The 27,614-nt window shown below is 39.2% G+C and overlaps 1 protein-coding gene across 2 annotated transcripts in view; it reads right to left on the bottom strand.

Moving 5' to 3' along the window:
• Nucleotides 1–5,721: 5,721 nt before the first annotated feature.
• DDX1 (DEAD (Asp-Glu-Ala-Asp) box helicase 1) overlaps nucleotides 5,722–27,614 on the bottom strand; it is a 41,627-nt gene continuing 19,734 nt past the window's right edge. For both annotated transcript variants that reach the window (XM_010852091.1, XM_010852092.1), the window contains exons 10-26: nucleotides 26,901–26,973; nucleotides 26,349–26,425; nucleotides 26,122–26,236; nucleotides 25,054–25,192; nucleotides 19,688–19,748; nucleotides 16,901–16,999; nucleotides 16,030–16,119; nucleotides 15,102–15,290; nucleotides 14,110–14,161; nucleotides 12,134–12,280; nucleotides 9,687–9,778; nucleotides 8,342–8,414; nucleotides 8,119–8,191; nucleotides 7,993–8,035; nucleotides 7,104–7,199; nucleotides 6,720–6,840; nucleotides 5,722–6,061 (exon numbers count right to left, since the gene is read on the bottom strand). In XM_010852091.1, the coding sequence (XP_010850393.1) occupies nucleotides 5,931–6,061; nucleotides 6,720–6,840; nucleotides 7,104–7,199; nucleotides 7,993–8,035; nucleotides 8,119–8,191; nucleotides 8,342–8,414; nucleotides 9,687–9,778; nucleotides 12,134–12,280; nucleotides 14,110–14,161; nucleotides 15,102–15,290; nucleotides 16,030–16,119; nucleotides 16,901–16,999; nucleotides 19,688–19,748; nucleotides 25,054–25,192; nucleotides 26,122–26,236; nucleotides 26,349–26,425; nucleotides 26,901–26,973 (1,671 nt within the window). In that variant the 3' untranslated portion in view covers nucleotides 5,722–5,930. The remainder of the gene's footprint in view (nucleotides 6,062–6,719; nucleotides 6,841–7,103; nucleotides 7,200–7,992; nucleotides 8,036–8,118; nucleotides 8,192–8,341; nucleotides 8,415–9,686; nucleotides 9,779–12,133; nucleotides 12,281–14,109; nucleotides 14,162–15,101; nucleotides 15,291–16,029; nucleotides 16,120–16,900; nucleotides 17,000–19,687; nucleotides 19,749–25,053; nucleotides 25,193–26,121; nucleotides 26,237–26,348; nucleotides 26,426–26,900; nucleotides 26,974–27,614) is intronic.

Genomic DNA, 27,614 nt, shown 5'->3' with positions numbered 1-27,614 from the left:
AGGAAGTCAGGTAATCCTTAAGTGACCCCAAGTGGTAAAAATATCCCAGCAGAAGTGTTTAGGTGTTGGTGGGTATTCTCGGCGTGACACTAGCGCCACCTGCTGCACCTGGCTGGGAACGACAAGCCACAGACCCCAGGGAGCTGATGTAGGGAAAGGTGAGCTTTTGCGTCTTTTCTCAGGGTGCCGGGTTGTGAGCCAACAGTGGGGAAATGAATTTAAAAATTTATGGACGGAAGCATATGAGGACAGAATTTGTTATTACAACCAACACAACTAACACCAAAATTTCAAGTGAACGGTATTTAATGATGTGGATATAATCCAATATAGCTTCTCAGAGCCAAACAAAATACCTCAAGTTTCCAGCCTGGATGGCTACCAGTGAGACAGTTCTCTCCCCAGTATGTCTTCAAAGTCATGGGAGTGCCCGCTAAACCTGACTGCCCTTAGCCTGACCATCACCTTGCTGACTGAGCTTCCACTGGGACGACTGCCCCAGAGGTTTCCTTGTCCCCTCCCATCATTATGTAACAGTTTCCTACAGGGCAGGGTCCTGACTGGTTCCCTCACCCTTCAGCATCTCTCTGTCCAAACACAGAGCCCTTCTTTCCCTGCACAAGTCATATGAACATTGTTGTTGTCACTCAGTCGCATCCGACTCTTAGTGGCCCCAAGGACTGTACCCTGCCAGGCTCCTCTGTCCATGGGATTTCCCAGGCAAGAATACTGGAGTGGGTTGCCATTTCCTTCTCCAGGGGAATCTTCCTGACACAGGGATCAAACCTGCATCTCCTGAATTGGCAGGCAAGTTCTTTACCACTGAGCCAACATACCTAATTGCTAACACTTGAGCAACATTGGAGGGTTTCAAGGGAACCGCAATGAAACAAAGGAAAGTTTGTTAGCAGACAGACACCTTTGCTCCCAGGAGACTCTATTGATGCCACTCCTATTGGCCGTATCTCCCCACCTCTGAAATGGCAACCCACTGCAGTATTCTTGCCTAGAGAATTCCACGGACAGAGGAGCCTGGAGGGCTGCAGTCCATGGGGTGACAGAGAGTCGGACACGACTGAGTGACTAACACACACACACACCCCACCTCCAAACTCCATGCTGGCAACTCCTGTTCGGATCAGGATTTTCATTCGAGATTCTCTTCCCTGAGACCCTGACCCACCCCCAAAGCAGAACACCCCTGCCATCCAATCATTGCCCTACAAGAGAGACAACCCCTCACTGTCTCTTCAAATCCTACTTGGCAGTGGCAAGTATTTATCCTTTGGGATTTAAGTTAAGGCAACATACAGCCCAGCAGCCAACCGGAGCCTTCTCTGGTGGACAGGATGCGTTAGCAAGCTGGGAACAAGATTGAAGGTAAAATAATGAGGTGAGCCAAAGACTTCCAGAGGCTCATACTGTGGTTCTGGGTCAAGCAAAGGAAATGTTTCAAATACAAACAAAGTGGCAAAAAGAAAAAAAAAAAGTTAAAAGCCAAATGGGTTTTGAAAAACTGAAGCATTTTCTTAAAAGATTTGTCTGGATCTGCAAAGCAACTATTTCAAAAGGAACCAAATTCATCTGGCTACAAATTTTATTTTTTTTAAATAACCCTATTAGTTTCTCCAAATGGTACCACTTTTATCAAAATTTTTTCTCGACAAAAACCTCTGCTGCATAGTGTAAAGAAGGGTTCCAGCCTGAGTCTAAACTGTATTGAACTTCAAGACACGTACCTGCTGGAGCATGTGCGGAGGTCACACAATGATTTGCAGCAGGACCAAGAAACATCTAGTCAGGTCGTTTAAAGCAGCAGCTCTCAACCTTGGCAGCACATAAGCATCACCTGGGGTACCCGGCTCCACTCCAGAACAAGAAAATCCGAATTTCTGGAGGTGAAGGACAGATACTCGTATTTTTTTTTTTTTTGCAAGTTTCCGTAAGGTGGTCCCAATGCACATCCAGGACTGAAAACCACTTAACTACAGAAAGGATCTGCATTAAAGGCAGTAGACTGCCCCAGCAGACAAGCAACTCTGGTACTGCAAGCATCTCTCCCTCAAGTGTCCCTTTCAGGCGTCTCGCTTGAGTCTTGGAGTAAAAGATTGCAGTGAGGGTACTTCCCTGGTGGTCCAGTGATTAAGACTTCACCTTTCAATGCAAGGGGTGCGGGTTCAATTCCTGGTCAGGGAAATGGGATCGATCTCACATGCCTCACGGCCAAAAAGTTGAAATATGAAACAAGCGATATTGCAACAAATTTTATAAAGACTTGAAAACTGGTCCAAATTTCTAAGAGCCATTTCTCCATAACTGTGTTTCTTGATGTGAGGTTGAAGACTCGTCTGCATCACAATCTTAGGAATTTGTTATAGATTCTGTCCAACTCTTTGTGACCCCATGAACTGTAGCCCACCAGGCTCCTCCATCCACAGGATTTTCCAGGTAAGAATATTGGAATGAGTGGCCATTTCCTTCTCCAGAGGATCTTCAAGACCCAAGGAAAACCAGCATCTCCTGCATTGGCAGGTGGACTCTTTACCACTGTGCCACCTGGGAAGCCCATTTCAGGCCCCACTTTAATCCCAAAGATCTCTTCCTGTGACTTATAACTAGGAATTGGTAGCAGGAATCCTTGCTGGGATCAGGTCCAGGCCTACCTGACACCAGGTTCTTTCCAACTCCCCAACACTTCTGACCAGTAAAAGTAGAATCTCCACGAGAAAAACTAGCGTTTTAGATGGTTTTAATGAAAGAAAATTCTTTAAATCCAAAAAATGGAAAACAACAGTAAAAATTCCCCTCCTACTCCTCCCACCAAAGGAATCCTCCATCAATTACTCTGCAGCAGCAAAATATTATCCCTCCCTTTCCTTCCTGTTCCACTACATTTTTTCCCCTCTAACAAATATTCCTTTTCCCCCCCAAATAAGGTCACTTGGAAAAAAAAATTCCTGACAGATGTCAACATCATAGGGAAATAATAAAATTATTATATAAGGAAAACTACCCCAGATCTCATTTTATATTCACCTACACATTTTTCAGATTTCAGTCAAGATACAATAAAGTGCATAAGTTGGAAGAATAAGGTGAAAAGTTTGACTACATAGTTTTGCCCATTTAGAATTGACTGGGAACTTTTTTTTTTTTTTTAATCTGGACCATTTTCGGTCACTGCCACATATTTCTACCTTAAAAAGAAAAGTGAAGCCTTGCACCTTATTTACAGCAAGTCTGGATCTCTGTCGTTTAATGATGGCAGTGGGCCAGGAGTTGGGGAGCGTGGGGGGTACAGAGTCACGTGCAAAGAGGCTGCAGGTCAGACATAAGAGGACTTCTACTCACCGGCCCCAATTCATACAGCACATGAAGAGAAAGGGTGAAAACAGACTTTCAGTGCAACAAGTACTATTTCAGTGTAAAATAAGTTGCCCAGAATTCTTCCCATATTGTTAGTGTGAATGCCAACTGGAACAACCCTTTCAGAAAGCCACCTGAAGATGACCCTGAAAAGTGTTCATAAAATTTCTTTGCTTCAATAATCCAGCTTCTAGGAATCTAAGAGAAGGAAAACAATCCAGAAGACAGAACAAAGATCTTCACGGTTAACACAGGACAACTGTGAACAATGTGTGCGCATGCTGAGCCGCTTCAGTTGTGTGCGACCTTATGGATCACAGCCCGCCAGGCTCCTCCGTCCATGGGGTTCTCCAGGCAAGAATACTGGAGGGGGTTGCAATGCCCTCCTCCAGGGGATCTTTCCAACCCAGGGATCAGACCCAGGTCTTTTCCGTCTCCTGCACTGGCAGGCGAGTTCTTTACCACTCATGCCACCAGGGAAGCCCATCAAATGTGGTCCAAGTGCCTCTCACCTGCTGACGTTTTTTTTTTTGTTAACATAATCCTGAGTGATGAGAATTACTTTCACCATTTTTATGAACAAAGAAACAGAAGCATAGAGAGCCCATTCACATCTAGGTCTGACACCTGAGGTTCATAGCCTCCTCAGTTTCCCTCAAAGCTCAGGTACACAGACCACAGCACTTCTAATGGATCATGCAGCCATTAAAGTCTTTATAACAAGAAAATTACTTACACCCAATGAAGATATAAAATTTTAATACTGTAAGAATTAAACTGTATACCAAAACATTTACAAGAAAAAAAATAAATGAACACAAATGTTATCTACGGACTTTCTCTGCAAGTGGGAATATAAGTAAAAAATAGGGAAATATGGGGATTACTCTAACCTCAAGTTCCCGTTTCTGTTTACAATAGGAAAATGTCTATTAAAAACGAGGTACAGAAACAAGTCTTCACATCTGTAGCATTAATCAGAGGCCTGAGCGACGGGCACGTAGAAGCAGGGACCCGGCATAAAAGGAAGGACAGATGGAGATGCGAGTGGGAAATCAGGTCTCCAGGAAACCCCTCCAAAAGTCTGGCTGTATGTTGCTTCCTCTTTTAAAAACTCTTGCCTGAGTAATTGCAGTTGAACAGTAATTTGAAGAGGAAAAACCAAATAGTTCCTTCCACAGTCTACCAGCTCTATCCTACATTCCTCTCTGATCTCCCCATTTGGACCTGCGAATCATCTTCTGAAGGGAGACCCAAGATTAAGAGCTGAAACTAACAAACCCAGGTTCTGGTTCCGGTTCTACACACTGGACCGTGTGAACACGTATTCCTAGAAACAGCTTCTGGCCCTACAAGACAAGAACATGAGCAAGACCAGGAAGCTCCCTTCCAGCTCCAGTGTTAGATGGTCTAGGTCTCAAGTGTCTTCTTCGCCATTTGTCAACTAAAAACTCATCTCTAAAGCATGATTTCTAAGCATGTACACAGCGAGCAGCTGCCACTGCACAGTTCAAGACTGGCTACGGTGGTTGGAGGAAATCCCATGGCAGTGGTCTAGGTACAACTGGAAGAATGGAATCCTCATACTCAACGCACATCAAGCGTAACTCGGTATGCTACGTAATGGTTTCCCACTGTTTATATAATGAATTTCACTCAAGAGTTTCTTTGAAGAAAATATTTTGGGGCTAGAATATTTGAAAACCATCATATAAGAAATGACAGTAGTGTGTGCCCCTACGGAATCTCTAGGGCAAGAACAATCCTCCCAAAGAAACTACTTTGGGAGCTAAGAGCGAAAAGGCACAGAAGAACAATTCAATTATGTCTATGTGAATGTTCTCTTTTTCTTCTGGTATTTTAAAAGGTAAGACGGTTTGAGGAAATTTCAAAGAATTGCATTTAAGACCTTGAGGGACATCAGAATAGTTTCATCTTTACAGAAAGTATCATCTGGAAAGAAAGGCTCTTAAAAAGAAGATGGGCCTTCAGGGATACCATCATCAGATCAGTCGTCAGTCCTTAAAATGCATAACCTCTTCTAACTCGTGATAAAAACTTCAGGCTTCCAAACTAACCCAGCTGTCCTTCCACCTTGGGATACTCCACTTCTCTTTCATGACTGTTTCCAAGCTTCCCCATACACCGAGGCAACCAGAAGCATCTCGAGGCTGTCTCCATTTAGGACCACTTCTTGCAAAAATCCTCAAGACAATCACTAATGGTTCCACACAGTCCTCTACCAAACACACACACACACACACACACACACACACACACACACTTGATTTCCTAAACCCAGAGCTTTCTTGAAAAAGAAACATTATAAAATAACTGTAAAATAAGACACAAATGTTCATGAAAATACAGTCATCAAATTTATTCTTTTCATTGGGTTCGGCATTCTATGAAGATTTTCTAAGACTGTTGCTTCTTGACATGCAAGAGTTAGCACTCATAGCTTAAGTTACTATAAATATTGCTGCCTGGAAGCAGTACAACTATTTTAGAGTTTTAAGACCACAGACTTTTATTACTCAAATCTTATTCTGTGTATGTTAAAATCAGAAGGTTCTGAACAGCTGGTTAGGAAGGTAGCCAAGATGCAGGAAAGATGTCTGGGCCTCCTTTTCAAGGGCAGCCAACTCTTGAACCGTAGGAGCCAAAATATCCACGTGGCCTTTATAGTTTCCACCTGGATCACACACACGAATCACAAAGAAATGCAAATGACACGCTTGAAATAACTTGTCAGCAATACTTTGAACCAATTATATCAATTTAAACATTGCTCCCAGCAATAAAGATGTACTTACTACTGGGCAAGTTACCTCCCAAACTGTGAGTTTTAAAAATGTTAAATTAAATCGATTAAAATCAATGGTTAGGCCTTACTAACAGCTGTCCCAATATCCAATACCCCTCCCAACCTCTCCCCCATCATCTTCTTGATTTAGAAACCATCAGTTTAGTTTGAATTTTTAAAAAATTTCAGGAATCAGCTAAGGGCATCATAGGCAAAGGGAATTAAATGGTATCCTGGTTATTACTTGTTCAAAATTATTGTTATTCTCTTGTTTCCTAGTAATTCCATACATTTTTAACTACTCCGATGACATTAACACCTCAACAGAAACAGCTAAGCTTCTGTCCTTCACTCACATACAGATCACAAAATAAAAATGCTGCAAGACAAGTATGAACAAAGTGCTATGAGAGGAACACGAGGGAATGATTAATATGCTAAAAATATACAATTAACAGAAGGAAATGAAACACTTTCTTCTTAAACTAGCACTCAAAAAAGGACACATTCACATGCAAAATAGAATTAAAAGTAATTCACAGCTTACCACCAAGAGTTCTTTTCTGGCCGTAAGTAACTTTCCCATCAAATTCATCTACCGGTACTTTTATATCTGGCTCAACCTGAGAAATGGTACAGTTCAGGTGTTCCTCTATCTCGGACAGCAACTGAGAAAAGGAGAGGAAATTCAAGTATTTTCAGATAAAAATTTCATTTTGACAAACCCAAGCTGCATTTTAATAGCATTAAAACCAGGAAGGCTAAAGGGAAATAAGATTTCTAAAGAGATGAACTCACAAGTCACAATTTATAAACTACAATAACCACCACCCATTATGTCTTGTAACTCACAGACAAGAGCTGATATATAACCTTCATAGATAAATGCAGTCTATTCTTACCAATTTTAGTGACACTTTGTGAGCCTTACCTGCATCTCATTGTACCATATGGTACAGCCACCATCTTCCTTGAGTCTTGTGTTATAACACCCTTTTCCACGGCTGCTACATACATGATACCAAACCTATATTAAAGAAGGAAAAACAGATTAACATGTATGGTGACTGACATACTAGATATCTTTGTTCTCAACTAGTTTTTTTTTTTTTTAATTTTCTGTCCTCAAAGCGTAAGAAAAATAGACTGCAGCTATGGTATGTCATCAATCACTACCACCATCAATAGCTCACTAACTAGGGCTTCTGACAGAGTTCTTTTTGAGAGGAATCCAAAAGATTTTCTAAAACAGACTTCAATTAGATGTCAATAGAAAGGAATTCTCAGATTAAAAAAAATAACAAAAAATGTAAAGTATTAGAGAATGCTATCTCAAGATCAGTATCAAAAATAAAGTTCAAAGGTTTTCCATAAGAATAAAATATAGCAAAAAGCAAAATGCACAATATCTAGTTTGGGCAATGAGTTTGTAGGCGTTTCTGATGCCTGCAAACTATTCTGTCAATCTGAATCAATTTATATCAAAATAATAAGCTAACTCTCTCTCCCATAAAAAGTCAACCATGGCAAAAAAAAAAAAAAGTCTACCATGGCATGATGCTAAACAGGGTTTAAATACCTTTCAGTGAAAACAATTACATGAAAGCTTTTAGGGAAAATTACATTTTGTATTGTTCCTTTCTGAACTTGATCCTACCAGTTGTCTATTCAATGAATAAACAGAAAAAGATGCCATAAAAAGTTCATTTATATTCCATATGCACCTGAATTCAACATAAATGAAAACTCAAACTGCTTTTATTTCCAGTATCTAAAATGACAATGCAAACAATGAATATAACACAGCACTAAAAGATCACCTTCTCTTTTTCTGTTGCCACCAGGGAAATGGCCAGACCCATCCTGAAAGATTTGAAAAGTCTTCGTTAGACTTTATTCCAGAAGCAAAGAAGCTTAAAAAGGAAAAAGCAAAATTACAGCAGTACCTTTCAGCTCTTCCTACTCTGCCAATGCGATGGACATAGTTTTGTTTTTCATCAGGCAAGGTGACATTTATGACTGTAAATAAAAAGTTATTACCAACTGACATAAAGTCCTAAAATTTTCAAACATATCTGATGTTTTTTGTTCTAAATATTTGAATCATATTAAAAGTTTCCTTTGCATTCCTTAAAATTCAAAATGCAAGCATAAAACATTTCTTCTTACCATAAGGAACACCGTGGATATCAATTCCTCTGGCAGCTACATCTGTGCATATCAAGAATCTGACATCTCCTTTCTAAAAAGAGCAGACAAGAGAGAGGGGGATTTATTAGTACATACACTAAAAACCATAAGTGCCATCTTTCCACTGAGCCCTCTAATCATGAATATATTACTATCAGATTAGAAGTCCAGTCGTTCATTATTCACTAGAACAAGTTTTTCATTTTTAAGTTTACAATTTGCCAAAATATGACATTCAAGGTGAATAAATCAATGACTGGATTCATTTCTGCTTTTTTCCACATAAAGGTTATTAAACCACTGCTAAAAATTTGGCTTTATTTTTAGAAATCCTAACTAGTAATTTGCAAGATAAGACAGAATAAAACATAAGCATTACCTTTACTCTTGTACTAAAATAATTCAGAATCCTAGGTATTTTACCTTGAGGTTACACTTCTGAGGACAACAGATGAAAATCCCAAAGAGAGTGGGCCCCTGGTACTCTCACCAAGAATATACAAACTGGCCTTCAGATGTTATCTGTGCCACAAGGCACAGCAACTAAGAGACTGGAGTGGGTGAAGAGCACACTGCCTTCCAGCCCAGGACAAAGCCAGGATAGAGCGGTGGCACAGATGCTGAAATAAGGCCAGGTGACCAGTTGTAACATCCACGGCAACCACACTCAGCGTAGAATCATGATCCAAACTCCTAGGCCCAGTACCTTGCCGCTTTTTTCATATTAGGGGTCTGAGAGAAATGAGATCTGTACTATATGCTGGGACAAACACACTGTGATAAATGATGAGAGAGCCTGTGGGTGGAGGTTACTGACCTTGAATTCCAAATGGCTCAAGTCCCACTATCGATACCAAGAGCTATACAACCTGTCATGGGATGCAATCAAATAACTGGGACACTCTTCCGCAAATCATTAAAAATATGTGTAATTCTACAAAACCATATTCTGATACTCGTCTTAAATTAATCTACAAATTAAGTTCCCTCTGGGTATTAGTACAATTAAAAAAAAAAAGATCACAGACATGATTTATCTAGTGATGCTTCTCCTAAAAATACCTGTGGAAAAATTTAGCTAAAATTTTCTAAAGTTGAAAATTCTTACCATAGAAATTCTGTGCCAATAGAGAACATGTAATTTACCATCTGACTGTTAAAGATGATGAGGCCCTGCCGTGATGAGGATATACCAACAGGGCAGAAGTATTTTGAAATTTCTAGGACAAGAATTGCTTTAAGAATATTAACTGGAATTGATTTAAAACTAGGTACAACTCCCCTCTTAAGTATTAAGGAAATGCAGTCAACTAAATATCAGTACCTTGAATCTTTCCAAGTTTTGCTTCCTCTCATGAGGCTTTCTGTCACCATGAAGACAAACACACGAGAACTGATGTCCCTTTTTATCAGGTCCTAGTGAAAAGCACATTAAAGAGTCAATGCTGGGAAACAGTATGCCTAGGAGTATATCAAAAAACCAGTAACATTTAGACTACAACGGTGCCATATAATTCCATGGAAATCTAAACTCCAACTTGTCATAAACCATGGTTGACCAATTTCTGTCCTAGGTGAAATGCCATCAAAATGAACTCCATGAGCATTAAAACTGATTCGCTTTGCTTTGAAAGATATTTTAAGTAACCTCTTCCAATCTGCAGCAGTGGTTCCTGTGTACCCCAGGACTTCACCTCACCTATGTAAAGAACCAAAAAGTAAACAAAAGAGATCCTTCTTGAAAGAAGCAAAACAGTCATTATGAAGTTCATGTCCTTACTAAATGGCCATGCCCACATGCCTGCCTTCCTCAAGGTATTCTAAGCAATTTAGTTATCTGCTTTCCTGACCAAAGCAGATTAGAAGTACCAAAAGAGGAGGAAGCAATGGTATTTTAGACCCAGGTACAGTGGCAGCAAGTCCTTAAAGAGAAACTCTTCAAGTAGACACAGTAACAAAAAGCAGTGCAGTCCAGACCAGACTTTCAATTTCGCAGTATGTTTGAAAACATAGTAAGTGTTGGGAAAAGATATAAAGTAAAAATTACCATTAACATTTACTATATTTGCTTCACCACATACTTATCCCTCTATCCTTCTATCAACTCACTTTTACATTTTTGATGCATTTCAATGTAAACTGCAGTTATCGGTACACAGTTCAGCACGCATATCATTAACCAGAGCACAATATTCGTTTAGGTTTCTTTGTTTTCTCTTGGAGGTTAAAGTTACATGCAAGGAAATGTACAAATCTTAAGTGTACACTTGCTAAGTTCTTGACAAACGTGTAACTTACACGGCCCAAAGCCCTATCAAGGTACAGAACATGAATATCATCCACTAAGAACCTTCTTGCCCTTTCCCACCTATCCACACTCCCACCTTCCTGGGAACAACCACTGTTCTGGACTTTTCCCCACCAGACATTAGTTTTGACTCTTCTAGAAAGTCATACAAATGGAATCACACAGCACAAACTCGTGTTTAGGAACTCTTTTAATCAGCATAACGCTTCTGAGATGCCACCCACAGTTGTCTCTATCCGCAGCCTGTGCCACTTCAGCACCGAGTATCAGCTATTTCAGTGAATAAATATTTTGCATTTTGTTTAGCCATTCTCCTATTAATGGCCACTTGGTGTACAGTCTGAGGCCATCATGAATAAAGCTGCTGTGGCCATCTTGCACACATCTTTCGTCAATACATGTTTTCACTTATCTTGGGTCAATACTTAGGAGCTGAACTGAGAGGCCATAAGACAGCAATGTAAAATTTTATAAAAAACTGTACAACCCTTTACATAGGTGTCTGTACATCAACAGTGTATGAGAATTCCCGTTTCTCCATATCCTCACCCAAATTCGGTGTTTTAAGTATTTTTAATCTAGTCATTCTAGTAAGTGTACTTATCTAGGCATCCTAATGAGTGTACGGTGGTATTACAGTGTGATTTTATTTTGCATTTCTCTAACGACTGATTATACTGAACATTTTTTCAGGTTGGTTTATATATTTAACATTAATTGTAAGGAGCATAAAATTAGAATCATTATATCTTCATCGTAGAGCAAGTATTTTATTACATAGTGACCTTTTTTATTTCAGTAATTTTTGTCTTAAAGTCTATGGCATCTCTATTAATATTTAAATTCCTGTTTTAGCTGACAGATATATGTCTTTTCATTCCCCTTCCTTCCAATCTTCCTATGTCCTCAGGTTTTAGGTTTGTTTCCTGTAAACAGCATACAGCTATATATTATGCAGTCTAACAATCTATGCTCTTCATCAAAAGACTTCAATCCACTGACAAATACTACAGTTTACTCATATGCTCAGATTTTTTTCACCAATTCTATTACTCTGTAATTTCTAATTGCTCTGCTTTTTCTCATTTCTCTCCCTTCCTTTCTTACCTTTTTTTTAGATTAAGGTTTTTCCTCATTTATTGGTTTAGGAGATATATATCCTATTATATAATGATTACACTTGAAATTTTAACATTAATCAAAACTTCACCATTCCTCTAAATAATATAAGGACCTTAGAATGCTGTGATTCATCTTCACTGCAATGAAACTACCTATGTGGAAAACCATCTCATCGTTTTTCCTGGGACTGATCATATGGGAAAGTACTGGATAAGCACAGATACTTTCAGTGCAGTCACTGCTTTAGTCCTGGGCATGAGCGCTACACTGCATCAGCGTGGGACTAACAGTCTATTAAGTGAGGAAATGAACACAGTTTATTTCAAGGGAGGAACTACTACCTCCTCCTTGCTGCATAAAATACTGCTCCAAGTTGTCACAGTCGATCTTGGTTCTACAGAAAATAATTGCTTGATCCATCTTGTGTTCCTTGATGGCTCGGACAGCATACTCCCCCTTCAGGATTTTAATAGCTTCAGACCACATCTCTTGAATAACACAACAACAATAACAAAAAAAAAACACAGAATTTCAATCTGAAATTGTCAGGAACACACATAATCACACAGACTTACAGCTTAACTCACCTAAAAATCTCTATTTTAATGCAACTATTATAGCCAAAAGCAAGCAATAAAAAGATAGGATAAAATGGTGGGAGAATCCACTTGCTCATTTATTTTTGTTTCTCTTTTTTATGCCAGTTTATGGGATACCAAAACACCTATAACCATTCGTCATATAAAAATGTACATGTACACACACATACACAAATAAACAGAAATACCCACAACAAAGCTTTGTTCTTACAAAGACCAAAGAACTAGTATTCTGCCTTGCATTAGTTTCCCTAAATGCTCAGTAAATGTTTACTCAATTACTTCAACCCCCTTTAAAAACTAATAAATGGTACTTCCTAAATCAATCTAAACAACAGAAAGTTCATTTTTCACTCTATGAAATAAAAATTTTACATCAAATCTAGTTAGTGACTTCTCAGTTGCCACCCTGCAAGTATCTATTTTTCAGTGTGAAGCTGGGCTATAGTTACTCCACAACTGTAACCCAGTGTATTTCTAAGGTGGCTCTGATCATCTCTAATTGTAGTAAAAACTAAGTAAAACTTTTACAAGGAAAAATATATGAAGCAGTAAAAAATTTTATTTTATAAAATGCATTCTCCAACTGTGGGATGTTACATTATTTTGATTATCCGTGTGCTCCTCTCCAACTGTACTAGCTGAGCATACACCTTATAAACTTGGAGCTGCACATAAAAATGAGTTCAAAGGAACCCTCTTTAATCAAAATTTCAGGTAACTAACCGTTTAGATACCTGCCAAAAATCTACCATTGAATCCAATCATGAACAAAATGCAATCTAAGCCTTCCTTGCCAATGAGCCACCTGAGACATGGGACACCAGACATGTGGCCTAATGGGTTTCAGATCTCTTCTAGGTTCCGTTCTTGAAGCACTAGCCTTCTATCATCGACTCAGTGGACATGAATTTGAGCAAACTTCAGGAGACAGTGGAGGACAGAAGAGCCTGGTGTGCTGCAGCCCATGGGGCCACAAAGAGTTGGACACAAGTTAGCAACTGAACAACAACAACCATCCTTAGTTTCATGCTGTTATCTTCATGTATCCTTGAATATTATACACCTCTTACAAACTATCTCAATTCTGCATGGAAGTATCTTTATTAAATCAGAATTTAATTTTAGGCTTTTTAAAAATTGATAAATGTTTAATGATATGGAGTTTCATTATGGGAAGATGAAGTACTGTAGATGGATGGTGGCGATGGTTGCACAGTAGGAATGGACTCAATGCTATTGAACTGTATACTTTAAAATGATTAAAATGGTAAATTTTATGCTATGCCTATTTTACCACACACACAAAAGAATCAAAAACCCATTTGAGGATCATTTCTGTGTCTTTCACAGGGTCATACCTAACGACGTCACTTTGTTACTCAATTGCCAGACAGGAAGAATCTACGTATAATTTCTCTGGGAATTCAGGACTAAAATACAACCTGTAGCCAGAGAAGTTCACTGGTTTCCTAGAAAAATTAGACTTCTATAATCCAAAATATTTGTATTTTATATGCCAGGAGACTAATATCTTAAATTCAGTGATTAATACTTCTACAAATTGACTGGTATGAGCTCTCCCCCATTTTTAAGTTATTTCTGTTTTTTATTTTCGTATCTCCTGTTCCTTCATAAGAGCAGACAGAGCAGAAATTCAGCAAAGCAGATCAATTCAAACCTTTCCCCACACATTTTTATTGATTCTTCTAACTTACCTGGACTGTTAGCACCAGGTCTTGTGTTATCTTTTGCATGAACTTCATCAGTCTATCAAAAGAAAAGGATGAAGGGTTAAGTGATGATTCAGAACAGGCATCTTTTTTTAAAGGGAGAACTGGATCTAACTTTAGATTCCATCTCAGACATGCATCTTTATCATCTATAGGCAAAACCATTCTTCAGATTCAGAAAAACTCTTATTAATTATAGGTCTGCTACTGCTAAGTCACTTCAGTCATGTCCGACTCTGTGTGACCCCATAGACGGCAGCCCACCAGGCTCCCCCGTCCCTGGGATTCTCCAGGCAAGAACACGGGAGTGGGCTGCCATTTCCTTCTCCAATGCATGAAAGTGAAAAGTGAAAGTGAAGTCGCTCAGTCGTATCTGACTCTTCGCAACCCCATGGACTGCAGCCCACCAGGCTCCTATGTCCATGGGATTTTCCAGGCAAGAGTACTGGAGTGGGGTGCCATCGCCTTCTCCGAATTATAGGTCTAAGGCTAATCAATTTTAAATATAATAATAAAAACACAAAGGTGGTTTTTAGAACACTGTGTATTTACAGTAAGCATACCCATATTATATTAATATAAATCTAACAAGAGTGAAATAAGTGGGAAGATGGACTCAGGAAATTGGTATTTAGGGAAATAAGGCATATCAAGAAGAATAAAAATACTACTAAAAAAGGAAACTATAGTGTAAGAAGTTACACAGGCAACCCTATGTATTTATGAAAATTATAACAAGGAAGATGGCTCACAGAAATAACTTTATATGTAGAAAAAAGTAAAGCATGAGCCCATCCTTTATTCCATACCTGACAGACCTAAACTTTTCTGGCAATATGCAAACCTCTCAAAGGTCCAATGTATGCAAACCTCTCAAAGGTCCGATGTCTGGTCGCTTTGAGCATCACAGAGGCTCAGGGTAAACTCGTTCATGAATGCTTTACGCTATACACAGGTGCACCCTGCAGAGCACTTACCCTAATGTGGCTTTTCCCAAGCCTTTCCCAGAGCCTGTCCGTTTTGGGGTTCACTGGGACAACAACGTGGTGGACAGTATCTGGGACGGAATCCTCTCCTTTCAAATCGACCCACGTGGGAAAGTGCATGATCTTCTCAGACAGTTTCTTCACATCAAAAGAATGCAAAGTGGCTGAGCACACAATCACCTAAGAACAGAAAAAACAGTGTTTAGATAAACTTTTACTTTAGAGTGACAATAATGAATCCAGCATATGAATACAGACACGGGGCATGGGGCTGACTAGGCCTGGAACCTAACACGAGTTCAAAACCTGACTCTGCAGCAACAACTAGCGATGTGACTTTGGGCGGGTTAGTCCTGAGCTCCAGCCCCTCACTGCCACGGAAATCACACCACCTAGTCCCCAAGGCCCTACAAAACTCAGATGAGTGAAAAGGTTTTTAAAAACCTAAAATCATAAGGTACTATGTATCTCCTCCCAAAAGTTTTTACCTCTAGAATTCTTCCTAAGAAAACAGAATGAGAAAGAATAATATTTTAAGAAATAATTACTAAGGAAGCAACTGTTTTGCAACAGCTCAAGACATTTTTCCTTCAAAAAGGAAGGAATGCTCAGAATCTTGAATATAAACCCTACACTCTGTAGAAAAGGGGGGAAAAAAAAACAAAAAAGCTAAGAATTTTTTACTTCTAGTCTTCTGTTATACTTAAGTCATGTCCTCAAATTCCATCCACCTTATTTCTAAAAGCAGCTCCTAAGACTGTTCCTTTGTGCGCACTATTTAATCAGGTAAGAAAGAAAACGTTTTATGCAGTAGTTAACTTAACCAGAAGACACTAAAATGTGAATATAACAAACAAGTTAAGCATTAGTACATAACAAATGCCTACGTGTATTCGAAAATGCGTTAGTTATTGTATACCTGAAGTCTTTTTCCATCAGAGGTAATCTGAGGAATCTGATTGTGAATCCTATTGATAAAGTCAGAGTAACCTTGAGAAAGAAGCCCATCCTATAGCAGAAGCAAAAAAAAGCATTAGGTTTTAAACTAGTATCTAAATCTCTTCTAAATCAATCGCAAAACAAAAGACATGGAAACTAATTCATACATATCTCCATACTTTCAAAATTATTTTCTATTGGATACTGAAAGAGTTATTAATTCAACTTTAAAGCCCATGTGACTACAATATGAAAAAAACCTCATATTTATAACTTAAAAATCATACTCTGGTATTCTAAAATGAACATGAGAGTTAATAGCTCCCACCACATCTCCTTAAGAATATGACTTTAACATGAAAAAACAAAAAGCTTCAATGTTGAAAAGCTACTTCATCTTGAAAATATATCTCAAGAGCCCAAAACACATAAATGCAATTGGAAATGTTAAAAAAAAAAGTACGTACAAACAAGATAATTATTTGGCGTAGAAAACAAACTTACATATTTAATAATGAGGGTGGTTAAATAAACCATGAAGTATGCATGTAAGAGATCACTAGGCAGCCTTTAAGAACTGTTCATAAATAATGACATGAAATACTTCTGTACCATATTAAAAAAAAAAAAAGATTTCCCAGATTCCACATAGCCTGACTACAACTGCATAAAGTAGTCTTTACTATAAATATAAGGAGTGAATGGAAATACACCAAACTGGTAACAATATTTCTAAATATTAGGATCATGATTGAATTGTATTTTTTCTTTAAGTCACACATTTTATCTCCAAAAACATAAGCAGAAAAAAAAATTTTTTTCTCTGAAAGCATGAGTAGATTTTAACATACAGCTTCATCCAGGACCAGGAATCTAACTTGGGATAAGTTCAGCTTTCCGGTAGACACCAGATCATCCAGTCTTCCTGGAGTGCCAACGACAATATCCACCTAAAAAATACACCAAAACAGCACCTTATGAAACTTAAAGGACCACTGCAATCCCCTTAGAATAGCAACCAACAACGGCCCACTTACAATAAAAACATGATACTGAAGTAGTCACAGTCAACTATACATCCGCAAAAATGGGAGTTCTAGATACTGCTGAAATGTTCAATTTGTATCTGGTTTGAAATTAGTGTTGACCACTTTAGCAACTGATTTTAACATTTTTAACTGTTATACACAGTCTAATTATAGCAACTCTGAAATTAAACCAGGATCCAAACCCCAATTCTACTATGATCCACTGTGTAACCTTGACTAATTTCATCTCGTCTAGTTTCCATCTTCTCATTCCCAGGGTGGCTAAGAAATCCACCTGTCAATTCAACTAAGGACAAGTTTCATTTATATTTTTATTAAAAAACTTTTCAAGCATCCACAAAGAGAACAGTATAATGAGCCCCTATACCAGCACACCTGACTAACATTTTAAAACTGCACACACACATACACACCAATACACCTTTTAATCAAGTCCATGGTACAGTGAACAGAAACATGGGCTTTGAAGTAAGCTCTACCTATAAGTTGTAAGATCTGGGGCAAATTACTTAATATTTGGTGTAAGTTCTTTTCCTAATCTGTAAAAACGGAGAAAAGGACCATCACAAGGTCTGTTGTTGGAACTGCATAAGAAAATGTGTAGAATGCGTTTAACAGAGCCTGGCCCATTTCTAGAAAGTACTCAAAAGGGGATAAGTATTTTTAAAGTGTGTACAGAATGTATGTGTGTGAACACAATAAGGTATTATATAGAATCATTCAATAAATTAAGACAATTCTAAACTTCTCCTCTTTACCAACAGGGATAAAAAATCACTTCTCTTGTTTTTCACTTGTTTTCTCCACTCCAGATTAAAAACGTAACCATCTCCAAACAAATTTATCACTGTAGTCTCATTACTTCAATATTTCACCCCCTGAAAAACTGAGAGTACTGTCCTGAAAAGACTTTTAATTTGATCCAGTGGAAGGCATTTATAGCCCCATAAAAAATGAAAGATATTGCTGAAGCTACTGTTTCAACTGTGTTGATAACTATAATCAAGTCTCAGTTCAATCTAGAAAATAGTCTGAAAATATGGAGATAAAACCCTTCAACGTATTAAAACAATGTACTATGTGCCAAGTACTGCGCTATATACACAGCAGTGAATACGATACCACTCTGCTTCTTTGTGTAATGTCTCTTTACAAAGGATGCTAACCCACCATGCAAGTTTCCTCCCTCCTCATTTCAGTAGGTAGTCGGCATGAAAACAGACACCAGGTCTCTCAGGTTCAAAAAAAAAAAAGTCAAATTGGAAAAGCCTGCAAGAAATATTTATATAAATTGGATAACAGCACCAAGCACTTCTTCAAGTCTAACTGCATATGTTGCATAATTCTGCAACTTTAAGAAATTTTATAAATTAAGTAGTTCTATTCTCTGACTCCAGAGCTGACTTCTGGCCCCAGCGTAAGACAGAACACAGGGCTGAGGGAGAGCCAGAGGGCAGTGGGAGATAATAGAGGCCAAGAAGGTAAGATGGAAAGAAGAGCAGAAGGAGAATATATTACAAATTCTCTTAAGTAGAAAGGACCTGAGTCCTAACAAGAAAGCTGTGGAGTAACATTGCCTTTACTTTGCCATCAGCTGCAGTCAGTACCAAATTTTAGATCTAACTGGCAAAAGCAGATATAATTCTCTAAAAGCTCTGTAGCTGGAAAATATAAGAAAATCACTTATGGGGAAAATAAATTTGGATGTGAGGAACCAAGATAGGGAATGAACATATTAAATCTTTCTTATAACCACTAAAACATGACCCGTCAAGTAAGAACATATCAAAGCAATATTACTATCTTAGAACAATATTAAGTACAGTAATATGATTCCTTGCCTCTAATATGCCATACCAGGTCAAATCAAAACCATTCAGCATAAAATTTCATTTGACAGCAGCACCAAGGAATTAGAGGGAGAGCGTATTTGCTCACCATGACTCAGTATCAGGCTGTTTAAATTAAATGATAAAATATTTAGGAAAGGAATGGAAGAGAACTTTGTAAGAAAAAAGTTACCTCATACATACAGAATATTTTATGAAGTTCTACCTGTATTTGAATGGACGAACAATTCAGTTTCCCAAACATCCTCCCCAGTAAGGAGACTCACGGTCCTAGCTTCGTTCTTGGTAACTGCACAGCCTTTAAGACAGACCTGAATTCGTCTCCCTCCCACTGGAACCACCACCTCACCACCCCTCAGCCTCCAAGGATCACTGCTAATACTTCTACCTTCTCTGCAATCCACCTTATCTCCATTTCTATTTTTCACTCCAGTTTCCTCTTTCTCAGCTACTCCCAGAGGAAATGACTGTTTAATGCACGAAAATGGGAAGGAATTTTCAGGTGCTCAAAAGATAAACCAAAAGAATTCATGTATGTTGGAATTTTGCATGAGGTGTTTGGAAGAGACTGCTGCACTGTATACTTTTGGGCAAAGAAAAGGAATACCTGTAAGATGTTTTTGAACATACATACACTCTTGTGATCTTGTTTTCATTTCAGCCTCATTTTTCTTGAAACACAACAGAACTATATTGTCAAAATGACAACACAAAATGTTACTTTAAAAGTACAACTTACCCCATTATCCAAAACAGAGAGCTGATCCCGTGCTGCGACACCTCCAATTATCAGAAGCTCCCTGAAATGAATGAATACCAGAATAATAATGTAGAGAAAGATGAAAGCCTGCTTTTTTCCCCCCCCAATTTTGAGGAGGTACATATTCAAATTGAATAACTGAAAAAGAATCTGTAATAAAAGTCTAGAGAAGGAAAAAAACAAGGCCTTTCATTTTCAGAAGCTAATAAAATGTTAATGAATGGTAAAGTTAGGAGAATGTAAAACCTTAGAAGCCAGAAAACAGCAGTCCTCATCTATGCATCTTCCTATATTAGGATAACTCCAGGTGCCCTGAAATCAGATTCAATGAACCTTTATAGACACATGTGGTTTTATGTGTATAAAATATACACTCATATAGATTCTTAAAAGTTGCCTCCAGGTCAGTAACTAAAAACTAGGGGATGGGGTGAAAAGAGATTTTTCACAGAATATCCTTTTGTATTTGAATTCTTCTCATTCCAGATAATAATACTTCCAAAAATATGTTTAAATTAAAAGACTGTCTTATGCTAAGATTATTAATTCAATGCAGGGAAAGAAAAGTCTTTTCAACAAATGGAGCTAGAACAAACGGATATGCAAGAGCGAAAAAATGAAGTTAAATCTCATTCTCAGGCCACACACAAAAATTAATGCAGAATGAATTACAGAGCTAAACACAGATATAAGATCTAAAACTATAAAATTCTTGGGGAAAAAAATGCAAATTTTCATGATCTTAGGTTAGGCACAGTCCCTTACAACACCAAAAAATAAGCAAACAAGCAACAAATGAAAAAATAAACTTGACTTCATCAATATTAAACACTTTTACACTTCAAAGGACACTACCGAGAAAGTGAAAAGGCCCACAGAATGAGAGAAAATACATGCAAATCATGTATATTTAACCATACTACTACATATATCTTACAACTCAATAATAAAAAGACAAATAACCCAACTGAAAAATGGGCAAAGGATCTGAACGGACATTACAGATGGCTGGTAAGCCCAAGAAAAGATATTCAACAAGATTAGCTATTAGGGAAATACAAACCCAAACCACGGTTAGGTACCACTGCACACCCATTTGGAGAAGGCAATGGCACTCCCCTCCAGTACTCTTGCCTAGAAAATCCCATGGACATAGGAGCCTGGAAAGCTGCAGTCCATGGGGTCGCTGAGGGTCGGACACGACTGAGCAACTTCACTTTCTCTTTTCACTTTCATGCATTGGAGAAGGAAATGGCAACCCACTCCAGTGTTCTTGCTTGGAGAATCCCAGGGACGGGGAAGCCTGGTGGGCTGCCATTCATGGGGTCACACAGAGTCGGACACGACTGAAGTGACTTAGCAATAGCAATAGCAATAGCAATAGCACACCCATTAGGAAGGCTATAACTGTAAAGACAGATAATAAGGAGAGGATGTGGAGAAACTGGGACGCTCACACGTTACTAGCAGGAATGCAGAATAGTGCTGTACCTTCGGGAAACAGCCAGGAGCACCTGAAGGTGTTAAACAAGAAGCTACTACATGAGCCAGCAGTTCCACTGCTGGGCATATTCCCAGGAGAAACGGAAATGTGTGTCCACACAAAACTGTACACTAATGCTTACAGCACAGTAAGCAATAAGTGGAAACAACACAAACATCCATGAAGCCATGAATGGATTAATTAAAAATGTGGTATATGCATACAATGGAATACTTCTTGAAAATAAAAAGGAATTAAGTACTAATACACACTGCAACGCTGATGAACCTTACAGACATTATGATTACATGAGAGAAGCCAGTCCAAAAAAAGCACATATTATTTGATTCCATTTATATATAATAAGCTGTCCAAAACAGGCAATTGATAGATGGAAATCAGTGGTTGCCCAGGGACAGGAAGGTTAGAGGGAAATGGGAGTGACTGTTAATAGGCAGCATTTCTTTTGAGAGTGATGAAAATGTCCTAAAATTGGCTTTGGTGGTTGCACAACTGTGTGAATATAAGAGAAGTTAAGATAATCTGTACATTTTAAAAAGTGAATTGTATGATATGTTAATTATATCTCATTATGTGCATGCTCAGTAGCTCTGTTGTGTCCAACCCCATAGACTGTAGCCTGCCAGGCTCCTCTGTCCTTGGGATTTCCCAGGCAAGAAAACTGGAGTGTGTTGCCATTTCCTCCTCCAGGGGATCTTCCCAACCAGGGATGGAACCTGCGTCTCCTGCATTAGCAGGCGATTCTTTACCACTGAGCCACCTGGGAAGCCCATATCTCACCACAGCTATTCCCAAAAAGATTGTCTCTTTTTTATAAATAGCCTACAAAATTACTTCCTGAGGTGGCCAGACAACTTTTAATCATTCATTTTAAAAACAGCAGAAAATACAGAGAAGGTGTCAACACTTAGTCTCATAAATTCTATGACAGATTAAAAAAATGGCTTTATGGTTGCCTTCTGCCATCTTAAGCGATTCAGATAGTAAAAATGAAAAACCAAAAAGCCTTCTATTCTGTGCAAGTCTATTACCTTGCCACGTCCCTAACCACCTACCACTCTAGAGCCATTATGTTTCCTAAATCTGGTAACGCCAGATGCGAAACTGGCTACTTAAGAATCACCTGGAAGACATGCCATTCTTCCTTAAAAAACAAACAAACAAAAGAGCTCTAATTCTTATTTCCAGGAAATCTGATTCCGTATACCCAGAGGAGAGATCAATAAATGTGCAGTTTCAAATAAGGTCCTTAACTTCTGGGTTCGGTAACTACAGTCCTAAATCTATCATTTCTTTTATAAAACTTTACTCTTCTCTACCTTTCTAATCAGATATATTTACGTCTACAAATTTAGCAGAACGGAAAACTACACAAACATGTAACAATCTACGCTTGTGAGCAGAGCACTGCAGGGCTGAGGAATGTGAAAGACCAGCCCCTGCCTTAAGGAGTGTAAAACTGAGCTGGGACGAGTAAAATTATGCACATTTAAGACCAGGAACGCTAACGTGACGGTGTGTAGGGATTACAGGGAGGCAAATGCAGTCAGTCAATCTCTGAGGAGGGAGAAAGGACTGGGCCAGTACCGATACATTAGCTTCCCAGAAAGAACCAGGACTTGAGCTGGGTCTTCAAACAAGGGAAAGGTTCAACAGTACTAAATACTGAAATGAGAACCACTCCACTTGATCATCTTAACAAATAAACTGATCTTTCGTCCATCTTCCCTTCCAGGCTTTGTCCAGATGCACGTTAATCTTTACCCATAATTAGAGCGCAAAAATCAACCTATATGAGCATGTTATGTTCTTCCAAAAACACTCCCCTGTGAAGAGCTCCGAGCCCCTGATACTAGGCAGGCGCTCTGGAAATGTACTCTGTGTGACACCCTCGGTCGTGGCCTCAGGGCGTTTCGTCACATTACTGCTGTGTTGTTTCTCTCCCCACCACTCTTGTCTCCACTTCTGCACACAATTTTATAAAAGCAAAGATGAATTCTCAGTTATACCCTAATTCCTAACCTAAGTCTTCACACCTTAGGTAGGTATTCAGACAGTTACTGAAAGAATGAAGTGCATCAGTCCTTAAGACAAAATTACAAATTATTTTACCGAAAAAGTTTTACTAAGTATAAATTTATCCCTGAATTAAGTTTAACTTGTAAGACAGATTAATATTTAAAAGATGCGCCTGCTGCTGCTGCTAAGTTGCTTCAGTCATGTCCGACTCTGTGCAACCCCAAAGACGGCAGCCCACCAGGCTCCCCCATCCCTGGGATTCTCCAAGCAAGAACACTGGAGTGGGTTGCCATTTCCTTCTCCAATGCATGAAAGTGAAAAGTGAAAGTGAAGTCGCTCAGTCAGGTCCGACTCTTAGCGACCCCATGGACTGCAGCCCACCAGGCCCCTCTATCCATGCGATTCTCCAGGCAAGAGTACTGGAGTGGGTTGCCATTGCCTTCTCCAAAAGATGCGCCTATGGGACATCAATAATTCAAAGCTTCTGAAGTTAGATCGTGTGGATGGTTGCACAATCTCATGACCATATACTAAAAACCACTGAATTGTATACTTTAAATAGTAAATTTTAACAGTGAATGTGAATTATATTTCAGTAAGAAAAGGTCATTAAAAGCGAAATTAATAAAAATCAACTGACAGATGTTATGTATGGTATGGCTTTCCTGGTATTGAGAAGGTAGAAAAGGCTTTTCTGTAATTGAAAGGGATTGTTACTGAGCCAGAAGCTCCCCAAGCTCACTGGACTTGTGGTCTCCCCGCAGTGGCAGAAAGAACCCCCCCAACTAGAGCGACCGGCCTGATGCCCACAGGCAAGGTGGTCACCACTGTGAGACAGGCGAGAGTTAACCACCAAGTCAGGTTTACCAACACACAAGACAGAGTGATACATTATCTATGCAAATGAAGTGATGAAGCTAAAATTAATGAAAGGGATCCTTTAATGAATTTTTACTCTGATTCTATTTTGCAAATTATGACTCTTTATGTAAGAAACACAGGAAAATCTCAATTTACTTTTTGGACTCTAAAATCACTGTGGAAGGTGACTGTAGACATGAAATTAAAAGACGCCTGCTCCTTGGAAGAAAAGCAATGATAAATCTAGACAGCATATTAAAAAGCAGAGACATTACTTTGCCTGCAAAGGCCAGTATGGTCAAAACTATGGTTTTTCCAGTAGTCATGTACAGATGTGAAAGCTGGACAGTAAAAAAGGCTAAGCACCGAAGAACTGATGCCTTCGAACTGTGGTGTTGCAGAAGACTCTTGAGAGTCCCTTGGACTGCAAGGAGAACCAACCAGTCAGATCCTAAAGGAAATCAACCCTGAATATTCATTGGAAGGACTGATGCTGAAGCTGAAGCTCCAGTACTCTGGCCACCTGATGTGAAGAACTGACTCACTGGAATAGACCCTGACGCTGAGAAAGACTGAAGGTGGGAGAAGAAGGGGACGACAGAGGATGAGATGGTTGGATGGCATCACCAATTCAACAGACATGAGTTTGAGTAAACTCCGGGAGATGGTGAAGGACAGGGAAGCCTGGCGTGCTGCAGTCCACGGGGTTGCAAAGAGTTGGACATGAATCAGAGACTAACGACACCACCACTTTTTTTTAATTGAACTTTTCTCACTTAAACAGGACTTTTATATGGAAACTAACTGCTACTATATAGCAAAATCAAATATATTTACACACACATCCACGTGCATATGTACACGCCCTGCATTTCTCCCTTGATTTTTCCTACTTTACTCTTCTTCTGAAACGTCTCAGGTCTAAACACAACAGGCGTTTGAATACAAGAGGACTCCTTACCTTAACTTAGGATTATCGATGTATTTCTTAAACTGCTTGACGTTATTCAGAGTTTGTTCAGCCAACTCCCGGGAAGGCTCGACGATGAGAGCTTTTGGAGCATTGGGGAGAAACTTTGTTTGCGCCACCTGTGCACTACCTAAACAGAATGAAGAAGACTGGGGTACACCTCAGGATACTTCTGTTTTTAAGACGACAAGCGCAAATATTCCACCAAAAATCTCAGAAACAATTGTCAAGCAATACAGATGGTAGTCGAACAAAACAAAGATTGCTAAAATGAATACAGCTTCTTTAAAACTAGCTGTGGTAATTTTAATTGATCATACGCTTTGTGATAAATAGGCTTCCCTGGTGGCTCAGACAGTAAAGCATCTGCCTGCCATGTGGGAGACCTGGGTTTGATCCCTGGGTTGGGAAGATCCTCTGGAGAGAGAAATGGCACCCCACTCCAGTACCCTTGCCTGGAAAACCCCATGGACGGAGGAGCCTGGTAGGCTACAGTCCGTGGGGTCGCAAAGAGTCAGACACAACTGAGAGACTTCACTTTCCTTTCCTTTCACTTTCCTTTGTGATAAATGAGCTTTGAGATGTACTGAGCTTAAAAACTGAAGCAGACTAGGCAGCACAATGGTTAGAGTGTGCGCTCTAGAGTCAAACGGCTTGTATTTGAATTTAGTTCCACCGCTTACTTATCCTGTGACCTCGGTCAAGTCCCTATTCCTCAAGTTCTTTGTCTGTAAAACCACCTTGCAGGGTTGTTGCGAAGACTAAATAACGCACGTGACACCTAGCACAGCACCATGGCATTTAATAAGCACACACCCTGTAAACCCGAGACACCATCGTTGTCATTATGATCAGTTTCCCCCAAATGCCCGGCCTGAAACCAATACTTGGGAGTTTATGAATTGGGTTCTGACCCTGAATTTTACTGACGTGTTCAATAAACGAGAGAGACTAAACCAGCCGAGGAGAACCTGGACCTCACTGCGAGAAGCCTCGGTCACTGGAGTTCTCACAACACCCGCTTCTTGAAACCCTTACCCCATCGGGTGCAGTACCTACCTGTGTGCTGCGACTTGACAACGAAACTCTCCGGCGCCTTGGAAAGGGCAACGAAACCATCTTTCGGTGGAAACTTGAATTCTTCTTCCCCAAAGTTAAATTTGAGTTCCGCATTCTAGCATTGAATAAAGGAGAAAATGGTAACTCTGAACCTAAGAGCAAACTAACCAGGATGAAATGATGAAGATCAAATTAGCTTATAGTCACAGCAAGATATCTCTAATTACCTTCAAAACACAGGCAGGGAACAGGGCTTGGTTCTTCATATGTGGTGGTATTTCAAATGCCAGACCAAGATCTTTGCCTTTAAAAAAAAAGAGAGAGAGATACAGAAAATGAATCGAAACAACCAGAAAAGGACCGCCACATGCTCACACCATCAAATCTACTGGTTCTGGCATTAACTGTGCTGCCTAATACCACCTTCTCAGAGAAGCCTCCTCTGACCAACCCCAGACCATCACCTTCCATTCCCTCACCCAGACTTACATACCCTTTCAGTGCCCACTGCTCCCTCCTAACTTATCACAGATTTGTCTGCTTCCCCCACCAGTAGGTAAAGCCCACAGAACTGTACATAAATGTGTCTCCTTCCTTTTCTGCTGCATCTCCAGAACCTACCAGCCTGCCTGACACATGGCAAATGTTCAGTAAGCATTTGTCTAAAAGAAAGGTAAGGAGGAAGAGAAAGAGGACTGAAGACAGTGAGGGGATTTTAAAAATCACGAATACTGAATATCATATATAGTCTCCAACAAAACAACCCACAGAAAGCTTACCGTTTTTGGAGAATTTGACATGCCCTTTATCTATATCTAGGTAACATCCAATGGTATCATGCATAGTGAATTCCTAGAAAACCAAAAAGTCAGGTACTGTTAATAAAAAGCAAAATTGAAAATAAGGTTAAAAGTTCAAATATAGTTGCATCCAAAGTAAGTGCTGCTGCTAGTATTGAATAATAATTACTTAAAATTCTAATGCAGATGTTAAAAATGCCTACTCCAGCACATCACATATAATAATAGAAGCATCGGACACACTTCTTAGAATTCACATGATATTAAGGCTCATCCACATTACTACAGACACAAGTTACCAGAACAAGTGTATTTAGATGTAACATAATTCAGAAGAAGAAATGAACACCCCAAGTATTAAAGTCAAAGCCCAAATCAAAATGGGGTGAACACAAAGAAACTATGGAGGGGCTAATGAATGGTATAAATGAAAAGTAGTTTTTTTTCATTTTGTATCATTTCTTCACCCCAGTCCAAAACTGAACTTTCTGTGGAAAATGTTCAGAAAATTCACTTGAACTTGACAATCGTTTCTATACTCTCAGTCATGTCACGAGTGATCAAGTATGCAGGAAAACATACTAAGCTATGATTGAGTCATTAAAGACAACTTGCGGCTGCTGCTGCTGCTGCTAAGTCGCTTCAGTAGTGTCCGACTCTGTGCGACCCCGTAGACGGCAGCCCACCAGGCCT

The sequence above is a fragment of the Bison bison genome, unplaced genomic scaffold (assembly GCF_000754665.1).
Source record: "Bison bison bison isolate TAMUID 2011002044 unplaced genomic scaffold, Bison_UMD1.0 scf7180017864307, whole genome shotgun sequence".
Lineage (NCBI taxonomy): Eukaryota > Metazoa > Chordata > Mammalia > Artiodactyla > Bovidae > Bison > Bison bison.
This window is presented reverse-complemented; position numbering and strand designations above follow the sequence as displayed.